This window comes from Vulpes vulpes, chromosome 13 (assembly GCF_048418805.1).
Source record: "Vulpes vulpes isolate BD-2025 chromosome 13, VulVul3, whole genome shotgun sequence".
In the NCBI taxonomy this organism is placed as follows: domain Eukaryota; kingdom Metazoa; phylum Chordata; class Mammalia; order Carnivora; family Canidae; genus Vulpes; species Vulpes vulpes.
The window spans coordinates 60,133,424-60,149,920 of NC_132792.1; the positions used below are offsets into that span (position 1 = coordinate 60,133,424).

A 16,497-nucleotide genomic window follows, 5' to 3' on the forward strand; every position below is an offset into this window, starting at 1 on the left:
TAATTTTATGACTTCCTCAAAGGACCTATACTTATTAATTCACTATTATTAATTCAGTTGTCTAAAGAGCTCTTTTCCTTACTTTATGTCATACTTTTTCTATATTTTAAAATTACTTATTAACCTAAGTTAATAAGAACTCTTTTTTTCTTTCTTCTTTAATTTCTTGGTGTAGTAGCCATTATGTAAATCAGCTTTTAAGAATACTGATGGTGGAATAAACTTCCCAAATGTCTGCACAGACATATAAAGCTAGCTGTAGTTCCTTCTGTAATTCTAAAACAGTTTCTTACAGTTAACTTGATGTTTCCTTTTTTCTTTCTGGGCTGTGTTTTTGTCTTTATTCCTTTGCAACCCAGTGGCTATGGGTTTATTAGCATTGCATTCACCAGAACACTGAGGTGCCCTTTTAAGTGTTTTCCAACTAGTGATAGTGAGTTTTGAGAATATGTTTGCTTATCACTGGCCCTTTTTTTGATCCCCTCTTTCATTGTCCTACTGGTTGTAATATTTTTTAGATAAAACATAAAGAACAGTAAAGAAAAGACAACCAAAATGAAGGTTAGGTTTGGTTCTGATTCCAGCTCTTTCAGTAGCCGAATATCTCTCTCATCAGTTTTCTCATCTGTAGAATGAGAAAGTTGATCTGGTGATCTGTAAACACCCTTCAATTCTCAAAATCAGTCATTCTTTCATTTCTCTTGGTTTCTCTAACACATCCCCCCCCCCCCAAAAAAAGTGTCTTTCTTCCATGTCATTATCTTTCTTGAGCTAATACATACATTTCTAAGTATTGACACTAAAGTAGAAGACATGTAAAGTAGTCTTTCACTTGATAAGAAAGAAGTGACATTAGCAGTGCATCCACAAGGATTTTTTAGTCTTGTTTTTCAAGATTTTATTTGTTTATTCATGAGAGAGGCAGAAACATAGGCAGAGGGAGAAGCAAGCTCCCTGCAGGGAGCCCGATGTGGGACTCAATCCTGGGACTCCAGGATTACACCCTGAGCCAAAGGCAGACACTCAACCACTGAGCCACCCAGGTGTCCCTAGGATTTTTTAATCTTACGGAGAAATTGTACACGAAACAAAAGAAAAAGCTACAATAGAGTAATTCAGCAACAGCCAAGTTAAAGATACACACTAAAATTTCTACAAAAGAACAATCTGTGAGAGGAGGCAGTGTGGGGATCTCAGCCTTAGAGCAGGGTACTTTTGGGTGAGAGAAATAGAGGCAGCTGGACACCTGAGACAAAGTAGCAGGAACGCAGGTGTGCTAGTGGGGATGGCTGGGGAGGCTCGTGCTGGCAGACACAAGAGATCTGGTTAGATGGGTACGATGAGGCTGGCTACTGAGATGCCATTTATCAGTTCAGATGGCCTTCATATCTCTAACTTAATGCATGCTGCAGTTGGTGCCAGTTAGAGATTTTTTAGGCAGGGGGCAACACTTCTGAAGCTGGAATACAAGTAGGTTGAACCAAATTTCCAAGAAACCAGAGTAAGGAAAACCCAAACATGAAGAAGAACTGTGTTCTAGTAATAAATAAGCAAGGCCTGAACTTGAAGGAGTCAGAATGAAGAGTAAGAAGTATGAAAATTTTTTGGAAAATCCCAAGCATTTTCTGAAATTGTTAAAACACTTGCTTCGTTTTGTTAATTTGGTAGCAGCGAGTCCAAGGTTAGTTCCTTTATAATTGTCAGATTGCTTTTGCCTCGTTCAGTGAATGGGGGATCCTGGTCTGGCGAACCTCCTAGACGGAATAGCCATACCTTCAATTGTCGGATGCTGGTAAAACCATTACCTGACTCGGAAGAGGAAGGTCATGATAACCAGGAAGCACATCAGAAATATGAAACTATGCAGTGCTTTGCTGTCTCTCAACCAAAGTCCATCAAAGAAGAAGGAGAAGGTAGGGCCAAATCTGTGGGATATTTTATATATCTGCGTATTTATTCTTGCACTGCTTTTTTCATACTTTATTATCTAAAATGAGTGGCCACACAAAACTTTAGAAGTAGTTTCTTCATTCTTTTTTTCTTTTTTTAAGATTTTATTTATTTATTCATGAGAGACATAGAGAGAGGCAGAGACACAGGCAGAGGGAGAAGCAGGCTCCATGCAGAGAGCCTGATGTGGGACTTGATCCCAGGTCTCCAGGATCTCACCCTGGGCTGAAGGTGGCGCTAAACCACTGAGCCATGGGGCTTCCCAGTTTCTTCATTCTTTTTAACCCACTTAATTTTTTTGATAAATTCAATTTTTAAGTCACTATCTATAGAATATTCTGCATCGATGGTAGAATTATGTATCATCAATGTCTGTTGCAGTCTCCACTGGCTGCACGTGGCTGCTTGAGCACTTGAAATTTCAATAATGCAACTAGGGGATCAAATTTTCTATTTTATTAGGTTTACATTTACATAGCCATATATGACGAGTGGCTACCCTACTAAAGCTCTGTCAGTGGTTAAGCTTTCCAGGATCCTAGGCTCTTCCAAATGTCCACTGCAAGCTACTGGTCTTAGACCTAGAAAAATGTGCAAGTACAAACAATATTTCTCATATACTTTTCAGGAGTTAATGGATTCCATATAGTTTATCCATGGATTGCAGGGTCAGAATATGGTGTAATAGAATGATACTTAAGAGAGAATGGAGATGGGAGTGTGGAATGGAGAGGATTTTAAACTCTTAAGTTCTTAGGCCCTTCCCCTTAATGAGATGCTGATGTAGCATCCGCTCCTATGCTCTCCAAGCGAGCCATTCCATGCTGCTGTCACTCTCTCGTACGAGGCAGTACATGCAGAATGCATGCATAGCAGAGGAGAGAGGGCAGAGGAGCACTGGTGAATGGAAGCCTCATGGGTTTTATCATCAGACAAACCAGCTCTTAATTCAGCCACTTACCAACTCTGTGGCTTTGTGCAAGTTTTTTGACCTCTCTGAGTGTCAGTTTACTCTCTTACCAAGTGATGTCAACAATACCAGTATCACAGTGTAGTAAGGATCAAGTCAATATGCCTGAACCATGATTGGCATTAAATACTCCAGAATGGGGCGGGGCGGTGGGGGGGGCGATACTCCAGAATATCACTGACTTACAATGGCTTGACTTACTTTTTTTTGATGTGCAAAAGCCATATACAGTCAGTGAATACCATACGTCAAGGTTTTGCATCCGGATCTTTTCCCAGGCTAGCCATAAGCCTATAATAATACTCTCTCAGGATGCTGGGCAGCAGACAGTGAGCCACAGCTCCCAGTCAGCCATGCGATCACAAGGACAAACAGCCGGTTCGCTTAAAACCGTTCTGTACCCATGCATCCATCCTGTTGTTAACTCTCAGTATAGTATTTAATAAATTACATGAGATGGCCAACACTTTATTAAACATAGGCTTTATGTAGACTAGTGCGTTTGAGCACATTTAAGGTAGGTTAGGCTAAGTTATGATGTTTGGTAGGTTAGATGCATTAAATGCATTTTCAACTTATGGTATTTTCATCTTAAAATGGATTTATCAGGATATAACCCCATTGTGAGTTGAGGAAGATCTGTAGTTAATTTAAATATATATATTTAATTATATATATTATATATGTATTTAATTATGTATATTCTATATATACACACATATATGTAATTTGTAATTAAAGTTCACTGAAAAGTAATAGAGTTCTCATAGATGTCATAATTTTTTAAAATTAAGTTTTTATATAAGTATGCAATGTTGAGGGATTTTTTTTTTTCTTTTTATGTAACAGACTGAGTACTGCTAATTCACCTATCTAGGAAACTGTTCTAAAGTGGTATAAAAAAGAGACTTGATTTTGTGCTGTATATTTAAACACTTTTGTACATTTAAAGTCTGGTTCTAGATGTTAATACAGTATGGCATGAGAGTAGGGTTTCTGAGCCATGGTATACTCAGGTTCGAATCCTGGCTTCACCAGTTTTGTATGGTGTTGGACAGCTTACTTAAACTTGATGTTTTGATTTTCTCCTGTGGTGAATGGAGATAACACTAGTACCTGCCTGGTAGAGTTGTCACAAGGAATAATTGAATTGGTAGCCTCTAAAGCAGCTAAAAAGATGTCTATCCATAATAAGTGCTCAGAAATTTAGCTTTTATTATGTTGAGATTAAGGATTACATTTATTTTCGGGGTACATTACTGGATATATTTAAAGAAATTCTTCCCAGATTTAAAGATGAATAATCATAAATCAGTGACATAAGATAGGAAAATGATTTTTTAACCTTTTTCCCAGCATTTTTGAAATTGAAAGAGCTACACAACGTGCTCTGCATGTTACAAAGATAAATAAAACATTTCCCTGTTCTCTATGAGGGGAACATGGATGAATAAAACAATTGAAGTGGTAAGAAATAAATGCTTAGCATTGGCTATATGAGAAACTAGCCAAGGCTGAGCTTCTAAACTGTAATGCAGCTGCTCTGGCACATGCTACACTTTCCAGGATTTGTTCTCTAAATTCCAATCTAGACTCAGTTTATATTCTTTGTTTTAAATTGCATATTGCCATCCTAGGAGTAGTTACATGGTTGGGTAGAAGGTGTATCTAGTTTTCCTGTATGTGGCAAACCAAAAACTCAAGAAACAAACCTTGACAAAGCAGAGTATCAGATTTTAGTTTTCCTCATTTGGGTACTTAATGTTGAATTAGGCTGGTTGTTACTATCAGCCGGTGAATAAGAAGGGATTACGTGCTCTTCCATCGATCACTAAGGAGGTAGTTTCAGATTGTTAAACTAGTATGGTGGGTCTACCCTCGCAGCGTGTGTTGTGTGGCTTCAGCAGTGCATCTGACCTGCCCCAGCTCATACCACACAGAAGACCTACCCTGTTCCCCAACTGCTCCCCACTCAGGTGGGGAGAGAATGAAGCCAGTGAGAAGCAGATACAGAGTGTTTTGTCATTCCCTCCCTCATTGATATACAAGGTCGTGTTGTCATAAATACATTTGAGTTTGTTTGAATCACTGCAAAAACCTAATATAACCATAAATGTATGTGATTAAAGATTTGCAGTCCTGCTTGATTTGCGTGGCAAGAAGAGTTCCCATGAAGGAAAGACCAGTTCTTCCCTCCTCAGAAAGTTTTACTACTCGCCAAGATCTCCAAGGTAAATTTTCTTTCCATAGAAGACTGAAGAAATCATTTGAGACTCTCTCCATATTTGTAATGCAAGGACTCCATTCAGAAGACTAGGAAGAAGCTGGGAATAGTGACTGGTACTGGGGCAGAAGTGTCGAGGAGATGCAGGAGAGAGAGGGAAGGACATTTATTTTTACTGTCTACCCTTTTGGCCCATGTACTTGCGCTACCTATTCTAAATAAATAAATTTTTATCTTTTAAAATGTTAATCATTGCCATAAATAATAGATCAGTATGTAGGTGTAATGCTTGCTGTTATTTAATAGGCAAGATCACTTCACTGGATACTAGCACCATGAGGGCAGCCATGAAACCAGGCTGGGAGGACCTGGTGAGAAGGTGCATTCAGAAGTTCCATGCACAGCACGAAGGGGAATCTTTGTCCTATGCTAAGAGGCATCATCATGAAGGTAAGCATCTCTACGTGGTATTTCTCTTGAAGTTGATTTTGCTATGTTACTGCTTCTACTGGGAGCTTTCTCTGAAACAGTGATACTGAAGTTCACCTCAGGAAGCTTGGACCTGTTGACTTTTTTGTGTTCATACATATTTGCATCATCTGGCCCAGAAAATGTTGCCATCTAAAGGAAAATTTAATGGAATCTGAAGGACAGAAGAATGAGATAAATAGGAGATAATTTCATAAAAATAGGAGAAAGGAAAGGGAAAGAGGTCATTTTCTCTGATCGTAAGGCTTCTCTCTCTCTCTCTCTCTCTCTCTCTCTCTCTCTCTCTCTATATATATATATATATATATATATATATGACTACATAATAAGGTACTATTTCATATCAAAAGAAATCTCTGAATCATAAGGAAAATCTGGAAATAAGAATGAAATGAAATTTGTGAGAGCAGCTGAATTCCTGATAGAAGTAACAATGGGATCCCAAGCCCTCCTTCCAGATCATGACCACTGAAGACTGCCCCTCTGTTTCTAGAAGGCCAAAAGAAATGAAGTGATTTGTCTGAGGTCACAGGAAAGCTAGACTGACAGCTAATAAGACAGCTAGAACTAAACCCAAGACTTCAAAGTCCTATGTCAGTAATAATAGCAGCCCTTACCGAGCACCTGGTCTGACATGTTCCTTCTTTCCAGTGTCTTGACCCTCAACATTCCTGGGAGGTAAGCATTAGGACTCAAGCTACAGATGGGGAGGCAGAAGCTGGTGAAATGACTGGCTTGTGAGTGTTCAGTTATTAATTGTCCGCACTGGAGTTTAATTGGAGGCACATCCTGGCCATCACTCTGCTGTGCTGCTCCCAGAGTTCTTCACACAAAATCACATTTCCTCAAGTGCGTTCTGGTTTTTTGTTATATTGGTGAGGACAAAGCACTTATTAAGAACTCAGTGGAGGAGGGAGACACTTCTCCTGGTCTTTCAGTCCTCCTTTCAAGGACGCTGTATGTCCTGGCAGGGTGCGCTGGGTTAGGAGGCCTGGGTTCACCAGGAAGGGACCATGATGCCCATGATGGATGGGGGCAGCAGGGTGTGCCTTGTAACTCGGCTTGGCAAATTGTCCGCATTTTGGCAGAAAGAAAGCCCTAACTCCTCATCGAAAACAGAGTTCTAGTGTGTCATCTTCCATTTAATGTGCATCTGTGACCTTAGCATTTTACCAGTAATGTTTGTATACTTAAACTCTGTGCTTTGGGCAGCCCTGGTGGCTCAGCGGTTTAGCGCCACCTTCAGTCCGGGGCATGATCCTGGAGACCTGGGATTGAGTCCCACGTCGGGCTCCCTGCATGGAGCCCGCTTCTCCCTCTGCCTGTGTCTCTGCCTCTCTATCTCTGTGTGTGTCTCTCATGAATAAATAAATAAAATCTTTAAAAATAAAATAAAATAAAAATAAACTCTGTGCTTTAAGATCACTTATGAAAAAGTACATACCATAGTAAGTGACCCCTCTCCCCATCTCATTTTTTTCTCATCATATCTTTTTCATCTTATTTATCCATCTTAGAAATAAGTACATAATCCAGCAATTTGTGCCTTTCAGCATTTTTCTCTAAGTTGGAAAGAATAAGGAAGTAAAGATTCTATATTTGGCAGAAATCAGTGTTTAACCTACTATTTCACTAGATCTGGTTTAAAATTTAAAAAATAGTAATGATGGGGCACCTGAGTAGCTCAGTTGGCTAAGCCTTCCGACTCTTGTTTTGGCTCAGGTCATGGTCTCAGCATCATGGAATCAAGCCCCTAGTTCAGCAAGGAGTCTACTTCTCCCTCTCCATCCCTTTCCCCCTGCTCTCATGCTCTCTTGTTCAAATAAATAAATATTGTTTTAAAAGATAGTAAGAAATAAATAATAAGTAAAATTTTAAAATCACCATGAGCAAACACATTCAATGTCCTTGAGTCCTGAGTAGCAATGACCTACACTCAATTCTGTGGTTTCCTGATTCCTTACAAAAGGGTTTACAGAAATGTACCAGGCAGCATGGTAGGCTTACGCAGGTGGGACCCACTGAAAAGAAACTACAAAATGTAGAAATACACTACATCCAAATGTGTGAAGTAGATAAGATCGAAGGTAATCAATCACATTGAATAAAAATCTAAAAGTTTATGTTTTAATGGAAGAGCTTCCTAAGTGAATTCAGGTACATGCACAAACATATCTACTTAAGTAGAGATGTAGACCAAAGAGAAAATCTTAAGTGATTACAGATGAAATTCCGAAATTTTAAGCTATTGAAAATAGGAATCCCATTATAAATATTGTATTTATTCTGCCTTACAGGAACCTACTCATTGTGCAGAAAGCAAGATATACATACATACAGTAATTCATTGCTAGTACTACCACTTCAGAGTAACTTCATGCAACAGTTGATGGCAGAAATACCTAAATTATGCATGTAACTGAAACTGCAGAGGGGATTTCATCAGGGAAATTGCTCAAAGTAAAATTTTACCAAGAAAACTCCAGATCCATATTATGTGTCAGTGACTCCCTCTCTCACTAACTCACTTGTGACAATTTTGTGAAATCATGAATATGCTCGGTGTGGCTGTTCTTGGAACTAGCTATTCAACCCACAAAATTTGTGTAGAAGATTATGTGATAAAAACATGGTAGTCGGGCAGCCCCGGTGACGCAGCGGTTTAGCACCGCCTTCAGCCCAGGGTGTGATCCTGGGGACTCAGGATCGAGTCCCACATCGGGCTCCCTGCATGGAGCCTGCTTCTCCCTCTGCCTGTGCCTCCCCCCCCCCCCCCGTGTCTCTATGAATAAATAAATAAAATCTTAAAAAAAAAAAAAAACATGGTAGTCTTCTTAAAATGGTTTAAGAGGGTAACCAAATTACATGGCTACTTTTTTTCTGAATCAAATGTTCTTTTTTTAAAGAAATATTCTTTTTTGATAGGCAGTATTTGACAACTTCAAAATATAGTTGTTTTAGGGATCCCTGGGTGGCGCAGCGGTTTGGCGCGTGCCTTTGGCCCAGGGCGCGATCCTGGAGACCCGGGATCGAATCCCACATCAGGCTCCTGGTGCATGGAGCCTGCTTCTCCCTCCGCCTGTGTCTCTGCCTCTCTCTCTCTCTCTGTGACTATCATAAATAAATAAAAAATTAAAAAAATAAAAAAAATATAGTTGTTTTAAAAAGATAAATCTGAAGTTTTAAGAGAAATTACATTAACCCAGTTGGTGTATGTTATATGTTCTTCTGTTGTCTCACAAATGGAAACAACCAGATTCTTTATTCAGAAATTAAACTAATTCCCCTTTTATTGTTTCAGTTGCCTATTTAGCCTTTTTGTCCTCTGAAAAGATTTTTCTGACTGTTTATCTTTACTTCCTGTTGTCCTATCCACAGAAATAATACTTCTTACATACTGAGAAATAGAATGGGGATAGTATTATGAGATGATGAGGAGTAATAACTTTAGGAGGAATATTCAGAGAATATATTTAATATCCTAAATTTTTAATATAATATTTTTGTTAGTTTAAAAGAAACTTAAAGGCAAATTATACACTTTAAAGGTATCATGTTTATGCATTATATTGTTTTCTGATATTTTGAACAAATCATTGAAAACTAGTTTTGAGTCCATAAATGGTTTACACTCTTTTTTGCATTAGTACTGAAGATTTTAAAAAGAACCTAGTTTGAGGGTCCAAGCCTTATTTTAAAAACAAAACAGTACATTGAACTTATTAGCTTTTTGAGTAAAAAATAAATGTGCTTTTAAAATGTTAAAATGCTTCAGTATCATGAAATAGTACTTAGACTCTTGTTAACATGCCCATAAGAAAATATGAAACTTAATGAAGTTTATTACTATGTCTTATCCCACCCCCACTCTTTGATCTTTTTTTTTTTTCTAAACATGCATTCTGTTTCCTTGCTTGCCTACAGTGCTGAGACAAGGATTGGCGTTCAGTCAAATCTATCGTTTTTCCTTGTCCGATGGCACTCTTGTTGCTGCACAAACGAAGAGCAAACTCATCCGTTCTCAGACTACTAATGAACCTCAGCTTGTAATATCGTTACATATGCTTCACAGGTAATCCTAGTTATAAGAAATCACTTTTCCTTCCCCAAGTCAAGAGGAAATGGTACAAAAGCAACAGATCACCCTAGAGCTTTCCAGCCTTGTTAGACATTTCTGCTCATCAGCCCCAGGCATGTAAAATATAAAATTAAGTTGCTGTTAACTTTTGGCTAAAAGACAATTTATGATACTAGCAAAGTAGGGCTATACTTCGGATTTTTGTCTTAATGCTAGTGAATTTAAACCCAGCTGGAAGAACACAGGCTAGCACTCACTTGGCTCAGACATGACCACCTATATCAGAGAAGGGAAAATTGATCAGTTCCCAGGGAGACATGTGTGATTCAGAACTATTGAAGCCACTAGCATGATTTCTGCTTCTGTGTGCTGAAATCTAAAACTTTCAAATATATATACTTGGAATATTTTAGATTTTTTTTTCCTCAGGTTTAAATTAACTTCTTGACATAAGCCTTTAAATTGAAAGGTAATAAAGATTTCCATAAAAAACGAAAGTGCAGAAAATTAAATGTTGACTTTAAAATAAATGTCATAAACTATATTGTTTTAGAGCACAAATTTAGGAAAATGATTACGTTTCAAGTTATATATAAGTATTTATGTATGTGCTATATAAAACTTTATGAGGTACTATCAGAAGATACATAAAGTTGCACTGGTTAAAGAGTCGCCTTTTATTACATTTCTTGATTATGTACTTTCTTATTTAGGGATTAAAAAAAAAAAATCAGGCAGCCCTGTTTGCCAACTGTTAATAAATCTGACCTCAAACCGAAACAATTTGAAAGTGATTACAGATGTGCCAAATTTCACCCCCACCCCCACCCCACCCCCCAGTGAAAGCTGATGTTTGACAATTTGTGAAACCTGTTTTGTTTGGATTTGTGAACACATGTGGTAACTCACAAGTGACTGCCAAGGCTGTAAATTAAAGCTCATAGGGTTTGGGAAATCACCTAGCCCAGAAAACCTGCTTTTAGTCACTAGAAAGGAGTGGATTGGAGTTGTCTAGGCGTTGGAGAATAAGATCACAGACCAAGATCACTCTGTAGTTCTGTTTCTTGTTGTCTGTTTTGGAGGCTCTTGCTTTGACTTGCAAGGGGATCTGTTAGACAAGGTGATCTAATTCTAAATACTTTTGGTAACTTTATCAGCTCTAGAACTTGTAGCCTTTCTAATAGTTAGAGGTGAGTTTCCCCCTCTTCCCCCGTATTGAGCCAAGTAGTATACCTCAGAGCTCTCTGGCCTTACAGACGTGTCTATTGTTAGGAATTGTAATCTGGCAAATAATTGAAGACGGCTCTACTTGTTTGGGTCATTCCTTTAAGAGGTAGTACAAGTTCTCAGTTATTCCTAATAATATGTCATGTAATGAGAAAGGAGATATTATGTAATTGGAACCTCTCTAATGTCTTGTCTAGTTACTACGGTGTCAGTACAGTTGTAGTTGAATTTAAAGATACCCCCTCTGTAAAACCGCAGACATCTTAATGAGTTGACTGAAAAACATCACTCTTGATCCAAAATTATGCATGTTCGGTCTTGTCCATAATTGCAGATTGTTTCATCAGAGTATTATCTGTCCTTTAAAAATAGTCTGTTCTTTTAAAGAAAAGAGGCCATCTCATTTTTTAAATTAATAACAACTTGCTAAATGTTTTTCCTTCTATATTTCTTTCCTCGTTATACAGAGAGCAGAATGTGTGTGTAATGAATCCGGATCTGACTGGACAAGCGATGGGGAAGCCATTGAACCCAATTAGCTCTAGCAGCCCTGCCCATCAGGCCATGTGCAGTGGGAACCCAGGTCAGGACATGACCCTCAGTAGCAATATAAATTTTCCCATCAATGGCCCAAAGGAACAAATGGGCATGCCCATGGGCAGGTTTGGTGGTTCTGGGGGAATGAACCATGTGTCGAGCATGCAAGCAACCACTCCTCAGGGTAGTAACTATGCACTCAAAATGAACAGTCCCTCACAGAGCAGCCCTGGCATGAATCCAGGACAGCCCAACTCCATGCTTTCGCCACGGCATCGCATGAGCCCCGGAGTGGCTGGAAGCCCTCGGATCCCGCCCAGTCAGTTTTCCCCTGCAGGAAGCTTGCATTCCCCTGTGGGCGTTTGCAGCAGCACAGGAAATAGCCATAGCTACACCAACAGTTCCCTCAACGCACTTCAGGCCCTCAGTGAGGGGCATGGGGTCTCCCTGGGGTCGTCGTTGGCTTCACCAGACCTAAAAATGGGCAACTTGCAAAACTCCCCCGTTAATATGAATCCTCCCCCACTCAGCAAGATGGGAAGCTTAGACTCCAAAGACTGTTTTGGACTTTATGGGGAGCCATCTGAAGGTACAACCGGTCCAGCAGAGAGCAGCTGCCATCCTGGAGAGCAGAAGGAAACAAATGATTCCAACATGCCCCCGGCTGTGAGCAGTGAGAGAGCTGATGGACAGAACCGACTGCATGACAGCAAAGGACAGACCAAACTCCTCCAGCTGTTGACCACCAAATCTGACCAGATGGAGCCTTCGCCCCTGTCCAGCTCTCTTTCGGACGCCAACAAGGACTCCACGGCTGGCTTGCCCGGCTCTGGGTCCACGCACGGGACCTCGCTCAAGGAGAAGCATAAGATTTTGCACAGACTCTTGCAGGACAGCAGTTCCCCTGTGGACTTGGCTAAGTTAACGGCAGAAGCCACAGGCAAGGAGCTGAGCCAGGAGGCGAGCAGCACAGCTCCTGGCTCAGAAGTGACAATTAAACAAGAGCCGGTGAGCCCCAAGAAGAAAGAGAATGCACTACTCCGCTACCTACTGGATAAAGATGATACTAAAGATATTGGTTTACCGGAAATAACCCCCAAACTTGAGCGACTGGACAGTAAGACAGACCCTGCCAGTAACACAAAATTAATAGCTATGAAAACTGAGAAGGAGGAGATGAGCTTTGAGCCTAGTGACCAGGTACGTTTTGTTACATGTCCTCTCAGGTATACGAATCTATATCCATCAAGGATTTTCATGGGGGCATTTTGAGGCCTTGGGTGTTGTTCTTACTGAGAAACACCTAATTCTCACTGAAGCTATCTGTTTCAAACACTCCTGTCTAGCAACAAGTGACATTGTCATAAACCCAGGGTAGGCTCACCTTTCTTATTTTTTATTTTTTTTGTACAGGACCAAGTGATAAGTATCTTAGGCTTTACAGACCATACAGTCTGTGCCACAGCTATTTGGCTCTGCTGCTATAGTGCAAAACCAACCATAGACCTTATACAAACAGATGAGATTGCTGTGTTCGATAAAACTTTACCTACAGAAACTGATATTTGGATTTTATACAGTTTTCATGTGTTACAAAATACTCTTCTTTTGATTCTTTTTTCAATTATTAAAAAATGTAAATCCATTCTTAGCTCAGAGGCCATAGGAAAACAGGTGGTGGGCAGGATTTAGCCCACAGGCCAGCTGTATAGTTTGCTGACCCTGTTAATAGAAGATGCCTAAATTGGAGATAATCACGTCCTTGAAACTGGCTTTGTCAGGACAGACTTAATTAAATTATTTCCCATTTACCTTTCTCTCTTTTTAAGATCAGAGTTTGGTTTCCAAACTAATGAAGATCATCGTACCTCTCTTTATTGTCAACTGATACTTCTGGTTAATGTTAAATTATTTTATTTTTTGAAAGAGTTACTTTTGACATAATAGTTTGGCATAAGATGTCTCATGGGGACTCGGTGACAGGCTGGATTAATGATCCAAGACTTCACCCTGCATTATCAACTCTCTAATCCCTGGGAATAGCCCTGTACTTTAAATCTTTTAAGTCATGATTGGTTAACAAATGAAGAAGCTACATAGGCCTTTCTACTTAAAATGGTTTAATAATTTGTTTTGAAATTTGTTTTGCAAGTGGATAGTTTATGTTCACTGTCTTGGGGGACTAGGTGTGGATGGGGAGAGAAGAAAACAGTACTCTCTTACTATAATCTTGAACTCTGCTGAGTCAGCAGAGGCTGGCCCAGGGGCAGGTCTAGGATTGAAAGCTGGAATCAGGAGAGCTGAGGCTGTATATGCCCTTATAGCTGGGCTCCATCCACAGCTCTAAGCACTTAGCTTCCTTTATTTCACTTTGATGTCTTGGCAGCTGCTACATTCCTAAAGACAGATAGGATTTTTTAAAACTTTTGTGCCCTTCGGAAGGGAAGCATCCTAATTATATAATCATCTTTGATAATTAATCCTGGAACTTAGATGTTAGTGCAGGGTTCGATAATACAGCTATTCTGTAATGCTGTAAAATCAGTAAATGGGGAAAACTCAGTTTCAACAGAAAGTTAATAGCAATACGTTGGATTAAGTGTAGTCTGAAACCAGATTGACAACTGTAAATGTTTTAATCTTTTGAAGTTTTACTAGATTAGAATATGCAGAGCTAGTGGCAGTTCAGAGTGGCAGGCACAGATACTGTATCTGTGCCTGCCTGTGTCAGGTCTCCCTAACACATGTTAGAGGGCAAGATGGTGACTCATGTGAGCCACCTTAGCTAAGTGGCTGGCCCCTCCCTCCATACACAGAATTTATTTCTATCCTAGGCCTGTGGCCCTAGGGACTTAGAGGGCCAGGGAAGGGGGACACTGTTGGCATTTCTATATTTAATGTCTGATTACGCTAACTTCAGACAAGAAATTGACCCAAAACAAAGAATTTTTTTTTAAGTCCTTGAGTCACTTGCTGTTTCTAATTGTTGTTTAGCAGAAACATTTTTCTAATCAAAATCTTCTCACCTAGAGAACGTAATCAGCACAAATCTGTTATTTTGGGTAGACCAAAAAGTAATGTGTATACACACACACACTATTTTTTTTCTTAATGAAACCAGTCCCTGGTCTCATCCTCCATTCACTCCCATTTAAAAATAAAACTCCACCAAAAAACACTGCTTCAGAGCAAATTTAACATTGAAAACATTGCAACTTGAAAAGAAAAGTTACCACAGGAAGTATGCATTACCTAAATTTAGATCAAAGTTAGAATGACTTATTTGAAGGAAAAAACAGTGATTCTTTTCCCTCCTGCTCTCCCTTCACTATTCCCAAAACAGATTAATTGTATCTCCTTTGAACTGCTGTACCAGTTTGTTAAAGTTTTTCTTTCATTTCAAGGGAATACAAGTTTTTTATTTAATAAGATAAATGGTTAGAGGCCTGAATTACACACTTAACTGTCTTGTTATTTTGACTCAGAAAAGAGCCATTAACCAAGCGTGTGTTTAGCCTACCTATAACTTATTAAGGACAGGAAGTACTTCGATGGCGCTATTATACCTAAAATAGCGTTCCTTACTGGGTAGAGTATTTAAACAACATTTTTTTATATGGCATTTCGTCACCAACAGGAAGCAATGTCAGAAAAATTTCCAATATGTTTACCGACTTTTAAGTCACATACTTATTTACCCAGTGGAGTATGTTGATAGTCTTAAATTCTTTCTGATGCTACCAGGCCACTTATAATGAGGGCTTAGAACTAGTCTACAAGGAACGTCTTGTAGACGTTTCTCCACTAGAAAGGAAAGCCATATTTTAAACTGGTAATGTCCTGAAAATTGCCCTCCAAATGTGGTAGAATTGTATTACCATCTTTTAACAATTTTACCATTTAAAAAATAATTCTATGTTAGGCAAATGTGGTAAAATTACACTTTTTATTTAAATTTTTGAAAAGATGTTTTATAACTTATTAAAATACTTATGTTATTAAAATGCATGTACTCTTTATATTTCCTTCAGAGGACCAGTTGATTTGACACATGAAAAATTCATAAAACCAGAAAAATGAAAAATTAAAGAAATCAAGTCCAATTTTCATTTTGTAGAACTTTTATAAAAATCTTTCTGACTCATTTTCTGCCTGAAATAGTTTAAACTAACTATTCAAATTGATGTGGCTAATTTGAGCATTCGAATAGATGCCTAAGCAAAACTTTGAAGAATCTTGGCAAAGCATTTTAAAGGAAGGCATTAATTTTTTTGTCTTGTGAAGAAATGCCTAACAAAGTAGACACGGACTAGAACTTTTTTGGGGGGGGTGGACAGGGAGGGGCATATTTGATCAGAAACTTAATGTGATCAAATCCATCCCTTCCAGAACTACAAAAGAGAATGCCGTAGTTGTCAGATTTTATTGCCAAACAGCCAAAGGGGTTATAGTAGACATTCTGAATTTTATCTCCTTGATGAAGAACATTTAAAGTACACTTAAGACAATTAGATGAATGTTAAATGCATACTCCAAAAATTAACAAGAAATAAACACATGCAAAACAATATTATCTCTAAAGGGGAAAGTTACATAAGGTATTCTTCTGGTGGTAAGCTGGATGAATTCAAATAGTGTCCATAGTTATGGGGATCCAAAGAACCAATTTCTTTTGAATATACACCAAGAAGTTCCTGCATGGCTTCCTTAAGACAAAGAAGCATTTAGTTACTTGTCAGAACTAGAGTGACCCACAGTTGAATTTGATCGGCTCTTAAAATGGCAGAGATTAAATCAGTTTTAATACATTTTTTTAATAACATGCTTTTTAAAAATAAAAATCGAGCAGCCCGGGTGGCTCAGTGGTTTAGCGCCACCTTCAGCCCAGGGCGTGATCCTGGAGACCTGGGATCGAGTCCCATGTCGGGCTCCCTGCATGGAGCCTGCTTCTCCTCTGCCTGTGCCTCTGCCTCTCTCCTTGTGTCTCTCATGAATAAATAAATAAAATCTTAAATAATAAAA

At 39.0% G+C, this 16,497-nt stretch overlaps 1 protein-coding gene across 18 annotated transcripts in view; it reads left to right on the forward strand.

Moving 5' to 3' along the window:
• Positions 1-16,497, forward strand: part of NCOA2 (nuclear receptor coactivator 2) — a 296,781-nt gene that overhangs the window by 237,427 nt on the left and 42,857 nt on the right. For all 18 annotated transcript variants that reach the window (XM_072734542.1, XM_072734551.1, XM_072734540.1 and 15 more), the window contains 5 exons: positions 1,725-1,913; positions 5,050-5,151; positions 5,451-5,594; positions 9,558-9,705; positions 11,406-12,675. In XM_072734542.1, the coding sequence (XP_072590643.1) occupies positions 1,725-1,913; positions 5,050-5,151; positions 5,451-5,594; positions 9,558-9,705; positions 11,406-12,675 (1,853 nt within the window). The remainder of the gene's footprint in view (positions 1-1,724; positions 1,914-5,049; positions 5,152-5,450; positions 5,595-9,557; positions 9,706-11,405; positions 12,676-16,497) is intronic.